Source organism: Emydura macquarii, unplaced genomic scaffold, assembly GCF_026122565.2.
Source record: "Emydura macquarii macquarii isolate MOO-44397 ecotype Brisbane River unplaced genomic scaffold, CSIRO-AGI_Emac_v2 contig_3530, whole genome shotgun sequence".
Classification (NCBI taxonomy): Eukaryota; Metazoa; Chordata; order Testudines; family Chelidae; genus Emydura; species Emydura macquarii.
Window position 1 is genome coordinate 1,648,548 of NW_027133667.1, and position 21,421 is coordinate 1,669,968.

A 21,421-nucleotide genomic window follows, 5' to 3' on the forward strand; every position below is an offset into this window, starting at 1 on the left:
AACTCATTAATGAAAATATTGACTAATACTGGACCCAGGACAGACCCCTGCAGGACCCAATTAGATATGTCCTCCCAATTTGATAACAAACCATTAATCTCTACTCCTTAATTATGGTTTTTCAGCCAGTTGGGTACGCATCTTATTGTAATTTCATCCAGACCACCTGTCCCTTGGTTAGAGAAGAAGCTTGTCTCCAGGGACAGCTCTCAGCAGGCATCATCTGGGGAAAGGTGGCAGGGTGCATAATATGCTGGGAGAAGAAGTTTGTCTCCAGAAGGAGAACCTGGAGAGAGATCACTTGGCCACAGAGGGGGTGGGGGAAGTGGGATGTTTAAGCATTGAGCAGGATGACTTAAAACAGTTCAAGTAAGAGGAGTCCAGGAATGGGTGAATCGGAAGGAGAAGATAGCTATTGTTGCTGGACATTAGGGTTTAGACCTGGATAAATCTTCCTGGTTGGGGGGAGTGATAAGGTGACATTGTACTAATAAAGATGGCGAAGTTGGGCACAAACCCAGGCAAGCCTACTGTATTTCTTATAGGGAGTCTGTAGTGCCATGGCCACCCCCTTCCTTTTCTTCCCCTTCATCATGACTCTTTAAGAATTCACAAAGTTGTCATTAGCCCTTCTCAGCCCAAAATTCTTTAATTCACTCTACACCAAGTTGGCAACAAAGCTTGTCAAAAACAGCACTCCCTCCCAAAACAAACATCAACTTCAGAGCCACACAATCGCCCCTCCTGGGTGTCTGTTGCTTACTATCAGACCTCCTGCCTCTCCCAGTCTCAGCTACTTCTCTCAACCACACTCTTCCCTTGTAGCTTTCTGCTGCCTTTTATACTTGAAGTCCCTGATTTCTCTCAGGCGGGGCTCATCTTGTAATCAGGGCTGACTTGGCTGCAAGCTTTCCAGCCCCCACTGCAGGCCACTCTCTTATAGAGGCCCTAACTGGTGGAGGAGGAAAAATCCAAATGCAAGGAGGACCCTCCAGCGCCTCCGTTTGTCAGAGGGATACCCTACAGGGCAGGTATGTCCTGTTACAGCCGTGAACACAGGAGATTAAAAGATCTGTGGCAGGTTTAAAAAGGAACACTGTCTTGAGAGGGGAAAGTTGTCTGGGGGAACCAGATTGCAACCCAGGCACTTGCTGGAGGTCTCAGAAGAATTACGTCTGCCTAGGTTACCAGCAACGGCAGTAAGCTATTAGGTAAGACCAAGATGTATGTAAATGCTTGTTTGTTGTAAAATCCATTTTCTCAAAATGCTTTGTTCCTACTGCTAAATAAACAATGTTTTGGTTTGAAGACGGTGGTTTAGTCACTACATAGCCCACTGGTCACAGACTCCTGAAGGGAAGAGCTGCGGGGGTTGAGCCCATTTGAACCTGCTGGGTAAGCATGGTTAATATGCAGGGTTCTGAAGCCCCGGGCCCCATCTAGGAGTGGGAATATTGCAGAATTCTTTCCCGGAAGAGGTAAAGGCATGAGCCCTTATGCCTCAGGGGCACACTCAGAGACCCGAAAGTGGACATAGCCCTGCAACCATGCCACCGAGTTTAAGGGGAGCTCAATCTGTTTTTGGTGAGCACTGTATTTATTGTATACAAACAATCCTGAAGGTCACATATGTGACTAAGGGACTGTCCATATGCCCTGTTGTGAGGTTTTGTGCTTTGAAACTGAGCTCTTGTTTTAGTACAATTCTTACTTGTATCCAGGTGTGCACTGCAGCCTTCCTAGAACCAGGAATTGATTTTTTTTATCTTCTAGAATGTAACCTCCAGATTTGCCTCATGAATCATTTCTTTGTATTCTGCTTCTCTGTGTCTGACTACTTTAAATTCAAACCATGTTTGGGTAGATCTGGTTTTGTCTTATGTTTGTTCCTGATTTTGTAGTCTTTTGAGCACTTTTCAAAGCCAGTATTGTGACTCCAATACACAAACTATGAAAAGTGCAATCAGCCTCCATGGACAAGCATTCTGGTCCACAGCCAAGGATGGGGTGCATGTGTAGGGTAACCATGGATCCTTTTAAACTGGGAATCCCTCTGTTTTTCAGCAACAGACATAGAGCTGTGTTTTTAAAGGTGCTCAGCACCCACAATTGGGACCAGATTTTCCAAGAGAACTCCCTCCCACGTAGGCAGCAAAATAATCAGCCAGATTTTCAGATCTCAGGACACTGAATGCAAGTGGGTTGCTGAGTTCTTTTGAAAATCTAGCCCTAGTGTTTTGTCCCATGTTTTGAAAGTTGTGGGACAAAACACCAGGGCCAAATAGAATACTAGAAAGGTGGCCTGAGGGAGTCATGGACCAGCTGAGCTGGTGAAACAGGAAGCAGACTGGCTGAGCGTGTGTTCCTCAAGCATCAGTGAGTACCCAAGCCTGCCCCATTTTTGCTACCTGGGTCTACTTCCACTCACAAAAGGTCCCCAACCCCTTCTCTCTCACACAGTGAGCCATATCCTCATGGTGTCAAAGGCTCATTCTTAAGATGAGCTGTGAATCCAGCTCAACCCCACCACCTTTATAAGTAAGTGTTTACAAACCTGACCTGGGCCAGAATCTGTGCATCCACCATTCCTACCCTGGAGGTGGTGGCCCATTGGGGAATGAAAGGAAACCTATTTCCCTGTCCTTATTTACCACAGGCCATATCTAGTCCCCATTCAAGTAAAAGGGAATCTTTCCATTCACTTCAGTAAGCACTGGATTGATGATAATTCATACAGGCACAATGTTATTTGTCAGAATGTTTGTGGAGACAGAAGTGCTGCAAACATGCATCTCCATGCAAATACTCATGCAAATCTTTTTAAGGAACTTACATGGCCCTCAATACCGTAGTAGCAGAGCACCTCACAATCTTTAATGTCCTCACAACCCTGCTGTAAGTTAGGGAAGTAGTATCCTTACTTATTTTCCAGAAGAGGAAAGGAACTGAAGCACAGAAAGAAAGACTAGGCCCTGGTCTACACTTACCTGGCGATTTGGCAGGAGTTATACAAGTTACTCTGCGTAGCTTGTGTAACTCCCGTTGACTGCTGTGCTTCCCTTCTGCGCGGCATCTTCACTACGCTGTGCCGGCGGGAACTGTGTTCCTGTCGACGCAGCACTACGCCCCTTGAGGGGGTGGTTTTTACAGTGTCCACTTCTGGATCGACTAAGAGGGTACTCACTGATTGCTCAATCGATCCAGAAAGGTCGATCTGATGGTGGCCACTTTGTCACCGTCAGTGTAGACATACCCTAAGTGACTTGCCCAAGGTCACACACAAAATCTCTGGTGGAGAACTGAGCACAGGCCTCCTGAGTCATAGGCTAGTGGACCATTCCTCATCTGTGACACCTGTGTATCTGTTCTGATGTACTCACCTCTTTCTCTTGGCAGCAGGGATTTAAAAGCTCTTTGTGGGTTTTGGAATGATCCAGTCAGGTAGCAGACGCAGTACCTTGTGTTCAGTACCAATAGTACCTGATTCTGCCAGCCTTCGTCATAGTGAATAGTATTTATCCTGTCTTACTGATCTTAATGGGACGGTGTTCAAAGTAAGGTACTGCCCATTGTAAATAAGGATAGCAGAATCTGCTTTTCTGCTGGAAAGAAACAGATAGGAAGTCACAAGTGGTTTTGACCCCAGGAATGATTTTTACAGTATGGTAGAGTAAAAAAAATCCCCATGCAGACAATCATGCAAGGGTTAAACACTGACCATGTGAGCCAGAAGCACAGATAGGGAAATCCTACCCAGAACAAGGTGGAGAAAAATATTTCCTAGAAAAACGAGGAGGAATAATATGATGCAAATTGTTACCTCACCTTCAACTAGGAATCAACCTGCTTTTGTTGAGTAATAGCAGAACTTTTCAAGTAGCAGAACTTGACCCTGAGGGCCAGCTTCTGACAGCCTTACTCACACAGAGCAGCACCTTTGAGTTATATGGCTGTACTCACAGAGTAAGTTATTACGCGATGTGAATAAAGATATTGGAACCTGGTCCAGAGATAAATGGTAGTGTTGAGACAGACCCTTTGCTTTCTGAGCCAACGAAGATGACTGTGATTTTTTTTTTCTGTATGGAGCTAACTTTGTTCAACAAATAAACTTCAAAGTGGTCATTATCTCTTTGACCATCATGAATGTATTGATCTTTTACTAAATTTTGGATTGTTTCCAAAACAAGAAGAAAAGTATACAGGTTACCCAGCAATAGGCACATTTGCGAAGCAATTTGCTTCTCCCTAAAATTTAACACAGTACATTAGCAGGATAAATGGGACCTCTGTCCCTTCAGCACATTAGCTATTACACACACACAACCTATTACCCAATATACCTATTTCCACTACACCATGCACCAGCTATTAACCCTCCCTTTGCTGCCCTGGTCTGGGCACTGCTCAGGGGTGTCATTTCATAGCTTTTAACTTCAAGCCAGGAAGTTCTGTGATGTATTGGGATAGCGCTAACTAGAGCTATGAAAATTAATGAGGGTCCCCCTCCCCCGCCCAAATTAAAAAAAAGTCTTTTTCTGAATGAAAAAAGACACACACAAAAATGAGTTTCAGGTCAGACAAAATGTTTCATTGTAATTTTGGGCATTTTTAACTGCTTTTAATCAAATGGGGGGGAAAAAAGGACATTTAGCAATACCAGGCCCAAAACCACAGCAGAAGGAGGAGGAAGAGGTGGGCTCAGCTATGACTTTGCCATAGGCTCTAGTTTCTTTCTCTCAGGAGCAGACAAGGAACCAGACTCTGACTCAGTCACAATCTGGTTCCTGTTTCCGCCTTGCTCCTGGGAGACAGCAAGCCGTACTAGCCTCACACCTAAAGCAGATCATTTCCCAGAGCATGCTGACTCGGTTTGGCTGGCTGGCACACGAATGGGTGGGGTAATAGGGTGGAGAGGCAGAGCCCTGTGTATTTTGTACAAAGCTGCATGTTTCCTGGTCTTTTATTTGTATTTAATACATTCAACAAACTCTGATCTCATGGGTTTTGGCACTTAGGTGATAAATGCCTGAGAACAGAGGTTCTCAAGATGGCTTTCACAACTCCCAGGAGGTGTTAGAAGATGGTGACCACTCCGCTCTTCTCCACCCCCCCTTCCTGCTGAATGGAAGAGGGCCCAGCTAGATGGGAGGGTCTAGGGCGAGGTCCCAGTATGGAAAAGGGGATTGCAGTACAGAGACAATTGAGAAGCCCTGCCTTAAACAAACAGTGTCTAGAACTCACTGAACAAAATGAAAGTCTCTCCATTGACTTTGAGAAAGATATTCAAAGGCACAAATGGCAGTTAGGCTCCAAACTCCCCTTGACTTTGAATGGGAATCAGCTGCTTAACTGTCATTTGTGCTTTTGGAAACCTCCCCTTTTAAATGGGACTCGGATCTAGCCCACAGCTAGCCAGGGTTAAAAAAAACAGCACATAAGTCTATATAAAGATGGTAAGAAAGAGCACGCAAATGTTCACTCTGGGAGTTTTTACGTAGTGATTCACTGAAAATTCAGTAGTTATACAACAGTATTGTACGAATTTCCTGATGTGTCTGAGGTCGCTTAGTGACAAAGGCCAGGGAAATAAGCAACAGATGGATTTTATAGCTGTTCTTGGTTTTTAAGGATCAAGTAGAGGATTGTATAGTAGCTCACAGAAGGAAGACACAAATGAATTGTTGGAAACAGTAGCTTATAACATTCTATAACTATCACCTCCCCTCCACCCCCGGCTTCCTAATATATTTGTGAAAAACATTTTGTGAAAGTGTAACTTCTCCAGTGATCTTTTGTTAAAAGACTTGTTAATGATGGGCCAACTTCTACTACCGGTGACACCTGCAGTATTGCCAACTCCAGTCATTAAAAAATCATGAGACTGATCCGAAAATCATGACATTGTCTTAAAAATCATGAGACTTTTAAAAAAAAAAAGCATAAATTGGGGGTTCTTTTGATTGACATCTTGGTTTTTGAGCCCTGAGGTTTCACCTGGATCATGTTTTCAGACTATTCTCTGCAATCTTTTTTTTTTTTTTCTCTTCCTTAAGGAACGTTTAAATTTTCAGCTCCAGGAGCTAGGCCTTTAAGGAAAACAATAATCCTGGTGAGACTCAAGCTAAAATCATGAGAACTGGTCACTCCACTGAAGATTTCAGGGTTACATAGGGTCAATGATTGGTCTCAGTTTGCACTAACAGTGGAATCTGGTATAATTGATTACTACATGATGATGATGAACTTCTAGATGGCAAGTGCAGTGCCTTGAAATATATGCAAGGCAGACGACTATATACTCATGCCATTGAGCAGTTCTGACTAGGGACTTGCTCCTTTAAGTTGGCCGGATAGTCTACAAAGGACCATAAATCCCACCTGAGGAAGGCCCCCATGCAGCAGGTTCTCCAAGGCTGGCTGGAGGAGGGCCTGCTAGGGTGGGAAGGGGACTGGCCAGGGTGTGCCCGTCCTCTGTTGCAGGTAGCCAGGGCCTACTACTGGCTCATCTGCCCGTGCACTGGGTGCAAGGAGGGAGCCGCGGGGACCAGAGCTCGTCACCCCCCCCCCCCCACCGCTGCCAGGCAGCCCCCTGCCACCCCCACAGCAGGGGGAGAGTGGGAAACAGGCCCACAGACAACCCCCCCCCCCCAACCCATGGGGCGTTGCACACTCTGCTGCCACCGCCGCCAACAGGGGAGAGCGGGACTCGTCGCTGCTGCTGCCGCCGATGGGAGGGGAGTGAGGGAGAGCAGGACATGGGCTCGCAGACTCCCCTCCATGGGGCGCTGCTGCCGATGGGCGGGGGGCAATGTTAAGTATTGCCCCCAGGCGCTGGAGATCCACGGTAGGCCACAGAGAGCAATTGGAACAAGGGCACAAGTTAGCTTGACCCAATGGATGAATTAGCCCCTCTTGTTCCTGAAGAGGGAAACACAAGATGTCTCCTCTGTGTCCCAGTACCAGGACTAGTCCTGGCACAGAGCTGAATCTGACCTAGGGAGTTTAGGGGTTAAGGTATAAACTACAGTATTGCCAAGCCCAAACATTCAAAAATCATGAGCTTACCTTAAAAAAAAAAAAAAAAATCATTAGTTGTTTTTTAAAAGACATAATACACATGAGGTGGATGTTTTTTAAAATTTGCCTTCTGGTTTCTGAGCTTTTGGGGACATTCGTGTCAAGTTTACAAGTTTTTCTTTGCAACTAGGAGGGCTAAGAACATCCTTTTTTAAAAAACAACAACCCCCCAAATTCTCATGTTGTCTCCAGGAGCTGGGGCTTCAAGTTAAATATCAAATATCAGGAGACTAACAATAAAATTGCAAGAACTGGCAACACAGAAACTGCGTCCTACTTCTGAGTTTTGAATCATATAAAATATAATTACAATACCATCAGTAGACACCAGGTGGAGAAGTTGTATCAAAATGAAATTAGGAGTGGAATAGAAACTCTAGTAACAGAGCTGCAGTAAATATTTTGAAGTGAAGCTGCATACAAAACATCTGAAAACATGATTCTGCAAAACTACCAAGTTGAAGGGTTCAATTTCTGCCACAGAATTTCTGTTTCTAAAACAAGAATGACAGTAATTTACATTTATATGGCTCCAAAAGGATCCCAAAGCACTCTTTACAAAATGACACCATATATATCTATATAATATACACATGATTTTCTTTGCCCATTGCTGAGATGCAGGCACCTCTTGAGTGAAAGTCAAAAAATGTTTGACAGCACACGGCACAACATCCTAGAATCTGTTGTTTTGTATCATACAAGATTTTAGGACGGGAAGTGAAGAATGCCCTCCACGGAGCTCTTCTTCAGACCTGAAGGAAGCTTGTCTCTTTCACAAGCAATAAAAGATATTACCTCACCCACCTTATCTCTCTCATTTCCTGAGACCAGTATGGCTACAACAACTTTGCAAACAACTGTCTTGTAAGGACAGTTTTTCTGTACTGAGGTCCTCCGAAATCCTAAGCCAACTACAAATAGTAATAGAAATGGTTATAGGAAAAACAGATCAGTATTGTTTCAGTTTTGCTTGCAGTGTAATCAATACAAGATATTTTGTGGTTAAGAACATTATTAATATAAACTAAAATACAACATTGAACTGCTAGTTGTGTATATATATTGTTAAGGAGAGGTATAGATTATATAATGTCATATAGCTCAGGATAGGATATATACAGTTCAAAAGCTACACATTCAACTGTTTTTTCCCCCTAGATGATAGTGGAAATAATGGCAACATTTTCTGCCATTAGATTACAATTCAGTGTGAATTTTGACCCTGAATAATTTAAGCACCAGAGGTCTTGAATGGATCGGAATTTCCAGATCACTTGGACCACGCTCGGCCCCAAATTCTCCACTATGCTCCGTTTTTGCTGGGCATGGAGCAGATTAGTGGAGAGAGGGCTGTCAGACAGCTGGTTGCACCTCTGTGTTTCTGAGGTCAGTTCATTGCTGGCCCCAGCACAGTTTAGGGCGTTCTAGAGCCTGCTCTAAACTCTGCTGGCTGGTAATGGACCCTAAGCAGTTGTCTGTCAGGTAAACATAGTTACTGTTCCCCCTTCCATCACCTCCGCACAGGCTGCACGTCAGGAACAGAGTGGGGAGTGGAGTAGGAACTGGCTGTGAGAGCTTTACACCAGCCAAGGACTGAAGAATTACCAGCTGGCCAAATATGACCAATTTCTGGCTTCTGCCCCTGGATCAGTTCAGAAGTGACAGAGAAGGGGGAGAGAACCTGATCTCACTTACACTAATGCAAATTCAGAATAGCTTTTCTGATTTCAGTGGAATTATTTCAGATTTACATTGGTGTAAAGGAGATGGGAATATGAATGGGTGAGTATACCTCCTCTTTTAGGCTGCCCAAAGGAAACTAACACGAGTCTCCTTTGCCTCCCTGGCAAACTAGAAACAATCCACTGCACAACACGATAGCAAATCGATAGGTATTTCCTCTGTATTTGTGCATTAGTGGTGCAGCTGGATGAGAGGACAGGTAACTATAATAAACAAAATAGATCTCTTTGCTTTTGACAGCAGTCCAGCTGTACCTGCGTGGGTGGACAAAACAGGAAGAAGGGGCAAAAGAATAGAGCTGATCTGTCACACGAGTGACGTGCATGCTGGCTACGTTCTCTGTTGTTTGCTCTCCTAAGGCTTCTGGACAAATCATTGCTGTGTGGCCCCTGTTGTATTAATTTAGATGGAATGTATGGCCCAAAGGTGTTAATATAACACAGTCACTGTCTGCTAAACAACGTTAAACAAGGTTCAGGGTTTGGTATACAGAGACCACAGCCTGCTGAGTACCATGGCAAACACACCATTAAACAGCCTTCTTAACCTTTTATTAATGATACAAAAAGAAGGAAAAACAGTTAGTGCTTGAAATGTAAAGTATTAAGTAAGGCTGTCATTTGAACAACATCCTTTGTTCCCTTTCCCTTTTTAGAAATAAAAAAACAAAAAACCTTGTTTGACAGTCTCTCAGGTGGTTTAAAAGAGGTAATAACTGTCCTTTTGGGTAAAAGAGAAGAAGTTAGTTGACGCAAGCTGAAGCTGCTGCTGCTGTTAAAATCTGATCTCATTTAATCTCAGGTGGTGTTTGGGAGTCAGTTGGAATTGGTAGATATGGTGATGTCATCTGGGTCCCTCTCTCTGGCCCAGTCTGGTCAGGGCATCTCTCAGGGTCAGGATGATGAAGATTCTGGGGCATGATCATGAAGTTCTCTCTAGTAGCGTCCATCTCTTGTTTTATCTTTTCCCTCCAAAGTCTTTCTTTAAGGACCCACAAAGGGAATGGTGGATGGAACAGCCATCCCTTCATTATTTTGTCCACCAGTTAGGCCTAATATCTGACTCATCAATTTTGGATCATTACTTTCCAGTTCCACATCTTCTGTTTTTATCAAGCATGATTTTAACATAATTCTTGAGTTATATAGGTAGGCCATTTTGTTAGACTAATCCAGTTTCTTCTCCCTTTTGTACCTGTTCCCATCCACATTTGTTGTTATAGGTTATTGTGACATTTTATGAACTTTTATATCCTTTTTACAGCTGAGCTTACGAGGGTAAATTTGTAGTCCTAATTATTACAACTCCCCTCTGCATCTCCCCACAGCCAATCAATACAGGCTGTGGGTTTGATTCTTCACTCCTTTATGTTTGTTGTTGTTATTTATTACACTAGTGCCTAGAAGCCCCAGACATGGACCAGTACCCTATTGTGCTAGGTGCTGTACAACTTCAGAAAGCTCTTGTGCAGCCATTTACACCAGTGCATGGTGAATGTAAAATGTTGCTGTCGGTGTGACTAGAGCATTCTGATTTGGTGGCATTTTACCACCATTTTGCACAGTTGTCTATGACTGCACAAGGTTTCAGACAGTGGAGATCAACGCCTAATGGTCCATTTTCACACTGGTGTAAATCCTCAGTAGCTGCATTGACCTCAGTGGAGTTAGTGTGGATTTACAATGGGCCAGCTGACATCAGACGATAGCCCACTGTGTCTGGTCTCTGTCAAAAGAAATCTAGTTTCAAGTCATTTTAATTTCTAACTCTTGAGCACTGTAATGATCTCTCACCATCTAGCTAAAAAGCAAATACAAAGTACGGTCTGTGCGCTACACAGAAATTTATGGCTCTAAAACAAATTGTCCCTAGGGCTTAACGCAATTAACCACATTCTCTGCATGCAGACAGCACAACTGGGGGAGCATCTTTCATGAGCAGCAGTTGGTGAATGTCCTTTTGAACTTTTCAACTTACTGTACTGGTATTTAGCCAAACAATTTAAGGTAATCTGTTGCGTGTAACACTCCGGACACAGAAGAGTGCCATGCACGCTGCTTCTTACCAGATTCTGCACTGCCTTTTGTAGCAAAGTGAATGAGGTCATTTCTGTGTTGTTGATGGCCAGCTGTCCCTTTGCACTGTGTAGCACAAAGGGGAGCAAAGGAGAGCAAAAAAAGGAGCGGACAGGCCCAAATCAGTAGAAGGTGGGGCATGGAAACTGTGTCATCCTTCCTTTCCCCTCTGTAGTCAATAGGAGTTTTGCCACTGATTTCAATGGGGCCGAGATTTCGCCCTACATAATTGTGTCTGTGGGCTCAGGGAGCATGATGGATCTGAATGGGGTGCAGTTAGGGAGGAGTAATCGTTCCCACTGGATTCCCATGCAGGAATTAATGCTGTTATAGCCTATCTGATTTTAAATTGGTTTAACATGAGACCTGAATTTTCTCTGTCTTCATGGGTCTCAGCTTCCTTTTGGGAGGCAGAAATTCATTATGGGCCTCACACTATAGTGACAGTGACTGCAGTGGGAATATTGCCGAGTGAAAAGGTTTAGAGCTTGTTGATATCTTTTTGTTTGAAGTTTTTTTGTCCAGGAAACATGGGGGGGGGAGGGGTTGTTTTGTTTTGTTTTTTTTAAAGGCAAAATGAAAATTTGCTTGGGGCAGATCTAGTTTTGACTAATCTTTTTCACATTTTCATCAAGAAACCAGCCCCTGAAAGTTCTGGATTTATGATGAAAACCAGAAGAGTTTTGGATAAAAACTTGGACAACAACAAAAATGTCTTGAAAATTTTTCATGGGAGGAAAAACATTTTCTGACCATCTCTACCTAAGATTCAGTCACGTCTAAGAAAGAGACAATAGTCCTGCTCACTCAGTGGAGATACTGAAACACTGTCAAGTGTTTCTAAAATTTTTTGGAACATGTATCTTGGATGTGACTTATCATATATTCTATCTATTTAGCTTACTAAGACAATGGTTTCCCATGTGTATTTTTTTTTTTGGTGGTGCTCCCCCTAAAGTCTGATTGGCAAATAGGGGCCCTTTCCCATGCTGTGTCCCAGGACAGTTGCTGTCTCTTCTCCTTTGTTTTCATTAATTTTTCAATCTTGTCCTATTCTGTTCCCATTTTCTCTTCTCCTTCTCATCTGTTTTTTCTTCTGTGATTTTTTAAAATGTATGTATTTTATTTTATTTTTTGGAGAGGGGTGTTGCTTCCTATTTTGTATTCTTTCCTGATCTCACTCAGGTTTTGTTTCCCCATTCACCCAAATGCTACATGCTGCTCTGGGTGGGAAGGGGATGTCCTGCAGCGGAACTTTGGAGCCATGCGTCATGTGCTTCCATGGCTGAGCTGAGTGTTGCAGGTGCAGAGATACTTGAGCTTACGGTAGCTGACCCCTGAGCTGCTCCCATTAGAGCAGCGCATTAGAGGCCAATACAGACACAGAGAGTAGGCAGGCAAGTTTCAAGGAACTGTCCATTGCTTTACCCCTGTAGTCACAGCAGTAACCTTACTGTAGGGTATTAGGCAGCAGCAGGAAGCTGCGTGCACAGAGTGAAAGCATATAATGGCTTTTCATTTTCAGACCCTTGAGATTTGGATCAGAAGATGCCCCACTCCTTGCTTTTCCAAACCTCATTTCATTATAATCATAAATAACTTAAATGTATTTATTTATTCTCACTTCTTTAGTCTTCAGGGGAGGAATTCTTGAATCCTGTGTTGATTCTGAGTAAATATTCTTCTCCACATAGTCATATTCAGAGTCTGTGTGCTGCTTTTGTTCCTGGTGTATCGGGGTGAAATTCACCTTTGTACAAAGCCTATACACCACTTAAATCCAATTTAAGACCTATTTCGAGGGATTATGTAGGGCACAAACCCTGTGTTGACTCTACACGGGTTGAATTTCACCTTGGGGTTTAGAAATCCCCTATACAAGTGCTCCATCTGGTGGAGGTTATTGTGGTGCAGAGGATCTTGTGGGGACTATTCACCAACAGGTGAATTTCATCTTGCTGTGACTCCACCTACAGCATATGGTATCAAAATCCAGCCCATTATCCCTTTCTCGTAGGTAAAAAGTATAAACCTGACCCATATTGAGTCCAGACCTTCCCGAGTCAACAAAGATGAGTATGAATTCTTCATAAATCTGGAAAGCAAGAACACTAATGCTCTTGAGGAGATCATCAAGACTTTGAGAAATGAAATTGGAGCAGCTGTTCATGAGCTTTCACGTAAAAAGAAGAAGGACGCCGGTAAGAAAATATTAACTGTGATAATGTTGACTATAAAACTGTGTATTATCTGCCTAAATCACTCAGGATTTTTGGACTACTTCTATTCCCTTTAGTAAAGCAGTTTTCTGATTGACTTATGTACCTGTGTTTCCCCTCCAACCCTTTATCTGTCTTGTCTGTCTATTTCAATTATAAGTTCTTGGGACAGGAACTGCCTTGCTCTCTGTGTGTTTATAGTACCTAGTATCATTAACCTTGATTTTGGCTGAGGTCTCTTGGCTCTTTTCTAATTTGAATAAATAATAATAATCTAGCTGGTTTTGAATATTTTGAAGGACCAGTGCCGAAGAGATAGGGGAGTGAATTCCATTCTCTGAAGAAGTGTAGTAGTGGGTCCTTGCCAGGGAAATCAGAGAAGAATTCTACTTTCTTGAAGCAGAATTTCTCCCTCTGCTTCCACACGGGTTACGTTGCTTCACACCAATTATAGTGCTGGACTGTGCCTCAGTGGCCTTAGTCCTTAGTAAGGGCTGTAGGATTTGGTTTGTTGTTATTAACAGAGATTTAGGAGTGTTTTGAGGGTGGTGATAGTGGGGTGTTGGAGTCAGCCATGATAATCAACACTTCATTTTCATTACCTTCATAATTATGACATTTTGCTAGCATTTGCTAACCTACAATTATATTATCGATATAAATCTATTATTCATTGCTTGAATTGGGGGGAAAATATTATCTTTTGTCCTACAATTAAGAGAGCTTGGAAAAGAAAGGCAGTAGAAATGATAACTAAGCTATTGGCTATTCTCTTCGAAAAGCCATGGAAGATGGGAGAGATTCCAGAGTATGGGAAAAGGTCAAACATAGTGCCAATGTATAAAAAGGGAAATAAGGACAACCCGAGGAATTACAGACCAGTCAGCTTAACTTCTGTACCCTGAAAGATAATGGAGCAAATAATTAAGCAATCAATTTGCATACACCTAAAAGATAATAAGGTGATAAGTAACAGTCAGCATGGATTTCTCAAGAACAAATTGTGTCAAACCAATCTAATAGTTTTCCAGTCAAGCTGGAAGAGCATATCAAGTGGAGTTCCACAGGGATCAGTTTTGGGTTCTGTTCTGTTCAGTATATTCATCAATGATTTGGATTATGGCATAGAGAGCACACTTATAATATTTACAGATGATACCAAGCTGGGAGGGGTTGCAAGTACTTTGAAGGATAGGATTAAAATTCAAAATGATCTGGACAAACTGGAGAAATGGTCTGAAGTAAATAGGATGAAATTCAATAAGGACAAATGCAAAATGCTCCATTTAGGAAGGAACAATCAGTTGCACACATACAAAATGGGAAATGACTACCTAGGAAGGAGTACTGCAGAAAGGGATCTGGAGGCCATAGTGGATTATAAGCTAAATATGAGTCAATAGTTTAACACTGCTGCAAAAAAAGCAAACGTCATTCTGGGATGTATTAGCAGGAGTGAAGTGAGCAAGATACAAGAAGTAATTCTTCCGCTCTACTCCGCACTGATTAGGCCTCAACTGTAGAATTGTGTCCAATTCTGGGTGCCACATTTCAGGAAAGATGTGGACAAATTGAGGAAAGTCCAGAGTACAGCAACAAAAATGACGTAAAGGTCAGAAAACATGACCTATGAGGGAAGATTGAAAAACTTGGGTTTGTTTAGTCTGGAGAAGAGAAGACTGAGAGGGGATGTGATAACAGTTTTCAAGTACATAAAAGGTTGTTACAAGGAGAAGGGAGAAAAATTGTTCTTCTTAATCTCTGAGAATTGGACAAGAAGCAATGGTCTTAAATTACAGCAAGGGCAGTTTAGTTTGGACATTAGGAAAAACTTCCTAATTGTTAGGTTGGTTAAGTACTGGAATAAATTGCATAGGGAGGTTGTGTAATCTCCATCAATGGAGGTTTTTAAGAGCAGGTGAGACAAACACCTGTCAGGGATGGTCTAGATAATACTTAGTTCTGCCTTGAGTGCGTGGGAGTGAACTAGATGACCTCTCAATGTCCCTTCCAGTCCTACGATTCTACAATTCTCTATAGGCTGATTAGCTCCCAATCTCTCTCCATCCCTTTGTGAAGCACTGTGCACCCCTGAGTGGATGAAAAGAGGAAGCCGTGTGCTCCTCCAAGCTCAGGGACAGCAGCAGGTTGGATGATGGGAAGGGGAGAGGAAGCCTTCTTATGCACTTCCTCCCCCCACAGTGCAGCTACGTAAGAGTCAGGCACAATCTTCCCCCTCATAGGCACGATCTAGTCCCTATAATCTCACTCCAATCTTTTGGGTTCAATTGCAGCCCCCAATGAAATCAGGGAGAGTTTTGCCTCCCATATCAGCAGGAGCAGGCTCAACCTATCCTCACTGAGGCAAAACTCCCAGTGATGTTGATGGTAGTTTTGCATTTTTAGGGAACTAGGGCGTGATCTTGTGAGGTGCTGAGCACCCTCCATTCTTATTGAAGACAGTGAGAGTTGAACACCTCACAGGATTGGGGCCTGGGTAAAGATGTGGCCCAGAAGAGTCATATAAAGAAACCACAAGCACCACTCTTATTAACATCTAAATATCTCTTTAGATACCAGATGTGATTTTTTTAATAGGATTTCAGCTATGATTGTCTTCAAATGCTTTTGGTATGGTTCTTCCTCTTCCTTCCTAGGAACAACATGAAAGGGCATTAATATCTTCCCGAGATAAATCCTGGTAATCCTTTTACCATCTTCTTTGTGCCCTATCCATGACATTACATTTAAGGGGAAAGAAACCTCCAGCAAATACTCTTTGGAGTCAGTTCTCTCCATTCAAGTGACAGAAAGACAAAGGGTTATGCCTGGCCAGGGAGCTATGATGACTGCTGTTGGGATTCCCTCTGAGACCTCTTTCCACTCGGCTTCCCAAGAGCTCAGTTCGACTCCAGCCTTCGTCACTCCGCTATCTTTGTTTGGCATACAGCAGTGCTACGCTGATTTGCTCAGACTCGAATGCAGGGGAGCGGGTTGGATGCAGGGTTCATCACAGCTTCAAAGCTACACAGAAACCTTTTCCCTTTATATACATTACACATTTCATTGCATTTACTATCCATTGCATCACACACTTTTGGATCGGCACGGTTACTTGGAACCAATCCCTGTGCTGCATGCGCTGTCCCTGCACTGACCACGATTTGACTTCCTCTTCTCCTCCTCTCTGCATTCTTAACTTCCTTTGTTATCTAGTTCATAGTAAATAGTTCCTTGTGTGTTCTCCCTCTTATCTTAGTTGGCTTAGACATTCTTTGTTTACTGACCTATTTGCTTATTTGATTTAGCACATACATTCTGTTTTCAACCTAATGATCCATTTCCTTCCCTAATCCTAGCTTCCAAAACATGAGGCCTCCTTCCGTGTGGTAATTACTCATGTCAGGCCCAGCCTCAGCTACACATGCTATCAAAGATGTTCTCTCTTTGTCATGTGTCATCTTTCTGAATTATATTTTCAGAAGAAAGCTACAGACCCTAGCTGGTTTTTGTTGTGCAGCAGTGATTAAAGGTTTTGTAGGCATTGTTTCAAGCATAGGTATAGCGCAAAACATCAGCAACAACAAGAGACCACAGATGAAATCATGTCCCCATTGAAGTCAATGGTAAAACTCCTATAGACTTAATCAGGGTAGAATTTCACCTCATGTTTCCGTGTTCATCCAAAGGTCTTCATGAACCAGATTAATCTCCATTGACTTCAGGGCAGCAGAGATTAACTCAATCCCTTCTGACTGAAGGAATAACTGTTTTTGTTTGTTAGTGGAAACCGTTTATCATTTGAGAGAGAAAAGATTGAATTAATCATTTTATTTCTATTTCCTCTGTTCTTGCTTTCCTTTTCAGTTTCAATAGTTGCCGTTAGTGACAAGGGCCCACATGGGCTGAAATCTCAGAAGGGTTGTGTCCCAAAAGTCAGACTAAGGGAGCAAAGTGTGGGTCACAATATAGGCAGGTGGGACTTTGGGTTCAGAGTGAAATGAGAGAGCAAGCTGCAGACAAAATGGCAGAATTTGTCCCTTAAACAAATATGTGACGGTGTTAATAAATAACTAGCATTGCCATAACAAGGTCTATGTTGACTTGCCCTTTAAAATCATCCCTTTGATTGATCTTAACACTGGAATATTAACCTCAGAATCTGCTGATGTTCTTTTTTGAAAACTACAAAACTAACTAAAAATACCACACACACCCCCACATACAACAGCAAGCCAGACTCCTCTGTGTTGTATGATGACACAGGCCATTTTCATTGCTCAGTAAAATTAAGGAAAATCTTCTCCAAGGAAAATCTGTGTTGAGAGAGAAGAAGCTACACATATTTATAGGGTAATACTGCCAATTCCTTATCCACCACCTATAGAAGCTATTGAGTTTTCTTTGATAAGGATTATGGGTTCCGTTCATCTGTGCTCTTCACGTGAATTCAGTGCAGGGCCACAGGGATAGCAATGGTGGTTTGTAGTCTTTCCCTGTGTTGATTCTTGGTGACCAATGCACCATCTAGTCTAGTAAAATCCTCTTTTCTCAACTGATCTAATTAGGACAGTCTGGGCTTTTCCATTTTGGGCTTAAATGGATTTTGTTGATTTTGCATGATATCAGTTGTTGTCCCCTGGTTCATGAAGACCTTGATCCCCTGGGACTTGATCCAGCAAAGCACCAGAGCATATGAAGAAAAGAGAAGAACCACAAGAATGATTTAAGGATTAGAAAAGTATGCCGTACAGTGAAACTTAAGGCACTCTATCTATTTAGGCCAGGTCTACACTTAAAAATTAGATCAACCTAGCTACCTTACTCAGGGCTATGAAAAATGTCATACCCTGAGCACTGTAACTAGGTCAACCTAACCCCTGGTGTAGATATGGCTAGGTAGATGAAAGGATTCATCTGTCAACATAGCTACTGCCTCTGAGAGAGCTGGATTTATTATATCGAGGTGGGTTAAAAACTCCTTCGGTCGATGTAGGAAGCGTCTAGTGGCTGTAATGTAGACATACCGATAGCTTATAGAAGAAAAGGCTAAGAGGTGAATTGATCATGAGCTGTAAGGATCTTCATAGGAAGAAGACCTTGGAGAGTAGAGGGGTCTTTAATCTAGCAGATGAAGACATAACAAGATTGGATGGATGGAAGCTGAAACTAGATGAATTCAAACTAGAAATAAGCTCACATTTTTAACAGTGAGGGTAATTATCAGTTGGAATGTGTGGTGGATTAACCATCCCTTGAAATCTTTACATCAGGACTGCATGTCTTCCTAAAAAAATAAGTTCTAGTTCAACCACAGCTTATTGGGATTGATGCAGGAATAACTGGGAGAAATTTTATGTCCTGTGCTATACAGGAGGTCAGACTAGATGGTCACAATGGTCCCTTCTGGCCTTAAAATCTGTGAATCCTGTGCTTAACTTGAAGCATGTTTTGAGTGCTTTACTGGACTAGTGCGCTAGTGTACTGTTGATTTTTTTGTATTTGGACTCAGTTATCATTTTTACTCCCTTTCTTTTCCAATTGTAGAACAAAAGATATTATTTTTCCCCAATTCTAGCAATGAATAACTGATTTATATCAGTAATATAACTGTAGCTTAGCAAATGCTAGCAAAATGTCATAATTATGAAGGTTAATTTTAGATCTTCACATGAGTGATGTACTAAGTGTAAAGTGTTTCATCTGGCCAAGTGCCTTTTGTGGAATTAGAGGTATTTGTTGTGAAAACACAGTGCATCTCTTCATGACTCTTTTGGGAAACAAGATGAGTATTTGCAGACACCTAGGAGCCCAGGAATTAAAGAATTAAATATTAGTCTATTTCAGTGGTGGTGGTGGTGGGGGGCAGATAGAGACAATTTATTGCATTTCAGAGACAGGCTGGAGGCTGAGGTTCTGTAAGAGCCTTGTTTGCTAAACCCTGGGGCAGGCCAAAGCATTTGGATCTGTTTAAAAACGGCTAAACCTGTGCCTCTGACAGCTATAAATTTAATAGACCTGTCTCTGACCCTCCTCACAATGGTCAGAATGTAGGAGCTCTGCAGAAACTCCTCACTGCTTCCATTTTGTTGCCCCACATATAAATAGCTTATTAGCATCCTATTAAGGATTTGACCCCATGTTAATTTGGTCACCACTTGGGTGTCCAGTACGGGACCATAAATGCTGCTGTTTCACTTGCAGACAAATCAATATTTATTACTGATCAGCCCATGCTCTCTCTTGAAGTCTTCACAGAGGCTCCCTGTTGCAAAAGCTCGCTCTGGCAATTCATTAACTGCAGTGCAGACAGCCGGCATGTCTGGTTAACTGGGCCCGGCAAAAACATGTCAGCAAACAAAATATTTGACAAATTCATTGAGGGTGTAATTTGATTGGAGATTTTTAAACCAGTGCTAGGATTGTTGGGGAAGGTCTTTCTGAACTGCATTGCCAGGCAATCCACCCCAGCAGCGCTCTCCTCTCTCTAATTGCTCTGATTCCTACTGTAAGTGTCTGGCACAGGGACTAATCCCATGCTGTACTCAGCACCCTCCGTTCCCACTGAGTTGGGTGTGGAGAACACTAAGCTCCTCACAAAAGAGTCATAGGGCCCTGCTCAGTCTTCTGCTGCAGCCCCTTTGTACCAGCGAGGTTAGTGCAAATGGGACACAGGGAAGATATAACGCCCCCCTCATCAGGGATTTTGCTGGTACAGAGCCACTCCACCAGCTCTGAGCTGCGGCAGGCACAGGGGAGCATTCTGATGGGGGATGGGACAGGAGGTGAGGTGAAGTTAGGACAGCAGAGGGAAGGGGTGTGACTGGGGTGGATTTGTGTCTTGGTGATTCTGGGTCCCTGCAAAACCCCTGTGGGGGTCATTGATGCAAGGATGCAAGTTTGGGGAGTCTTGAGGGTTGCTCTAATCTTCACAATATTCCACACACCGGCCACCAGCAGCTCAAATAATGGAGAAACAAGCCACCTCCCTTCTGTCCCTCAGCTGGTGCCAACCCAGGAATGAATCTGCCCCACGGTTTGTTAACCACCAATTGTCAAACACTTTGGGATCCTTGGTAATAAAAAGTGCATTGGATACATTTTCTGTCTAATTCACCCACACTTGGATCAGAAATTACTTGAATCCAAACCTTTCTATTTTGGAGAAATTCCCATTCCTCTCCAAAATCCCATTGTCTTGGAAATGCACATGCTGAAATTCATTGAAGGGCACGGCAAGCTTCACAATCCCCACTGAGCCTTCTGGTCGTGTTCAGATCTGATAGGTTTTGGTGCACCCCTGGGAATGGCAATACGTGGTGGCAATAATTAATAATGTACACTCAGCTTCGCAATAGCACTTTTCCTCCCTAGATCTCAAAGCACTTTACAGAGTGCCATCACCCCATTTTACAGCTGGGGAAACTGAGGCACAGTGCAGTGATGTGATTCACTCAAGGTCACACAAAAGGTCACTGGCAGAGCTGGGAACAGAACCCAGGTTTCCTGACTATGAATCTAGTATCCTAGTTGCCTAGGCAATACATGTAGAAGATAATGGCATCCTCCAGGATTGTTGTATGGGATTTGCCTTCTTTTAGTGTGCAGGCTGACAGCGACATTTGTATCAAGTAAATACATTATTTCATAGCAAAGTCCCGTTTGCTTACTTAATCTGAGGGGATGGAAATTACTAACAGAAGCTAGTAGAATATTTCTAGAGAAAAAATGGAGCTATGGATAAAAACCCAACTATATCCAGTAGTGAAAGATTTTGATGCTACTGCTGCTGCCATCTAGTGACTAACTTCGTAGGTCCGCTTCTTAAAGCTAGTAGCATGGGGCTCCAGAGAATGTTTCTCTCTGCAACACAAAGCCACATTCACTTTCGTTAAAGAAGAAAACACCCACTGCACTAAAAAGAACCTGTTTTGATGGTTAGAAACTGTTTGCTGCAGGAATTCTAAAAGAACAAAGACAGTAGCACAACTCTCACATTAGTGTGCATGACTCTGCCCGGGCACAGATGGACATGTCACTGAAGCATGCCACCCAGGAGTCATAAATGCAGCCTGCTTTTCGGTGGCCTTATGTGAAATGAGCTAGTGGTCTGCCTCCAATTCCAGTGTGCAGGTGTCAGCATTGCTTAAACCCTGCCCCCATAAATGCCTTCGTTATTGTCTGTCTCAGCAGAGAGACCCAGGGTCTGAATAGGCCTGGAGACGGAATGAGCCTCTCATCCCTTAGGTGGTCCATGCGGATCGGGGTTGGGGAACATCAGCGGGGCACTGTGGGAAGGAT

General features: G+C 43.0%; 1 protein-coding gene across 1 annotated transcript in view; it reads left to right on the forward strand.

The window, feature by feature from the left end:
- PAH (phenylalanine hydroxylase) overlaps window positions 1–21,421 on the forward strand; it is a 52,340-nt gene that overhangs the window by 8,380 nt on the left and 22,539 nt on the right. Inside the window, exon 3 of the mRNA XM_067536150.1 lies at window positions 12,919–13,102. Coding sequence (XP_067392251.1) covers window positions 12,919–13,102 — 184 coding nt within the window. The remainder of the gene's footprint in view (window positions 1–12,918; window positions 13,103–21,421) is intronic.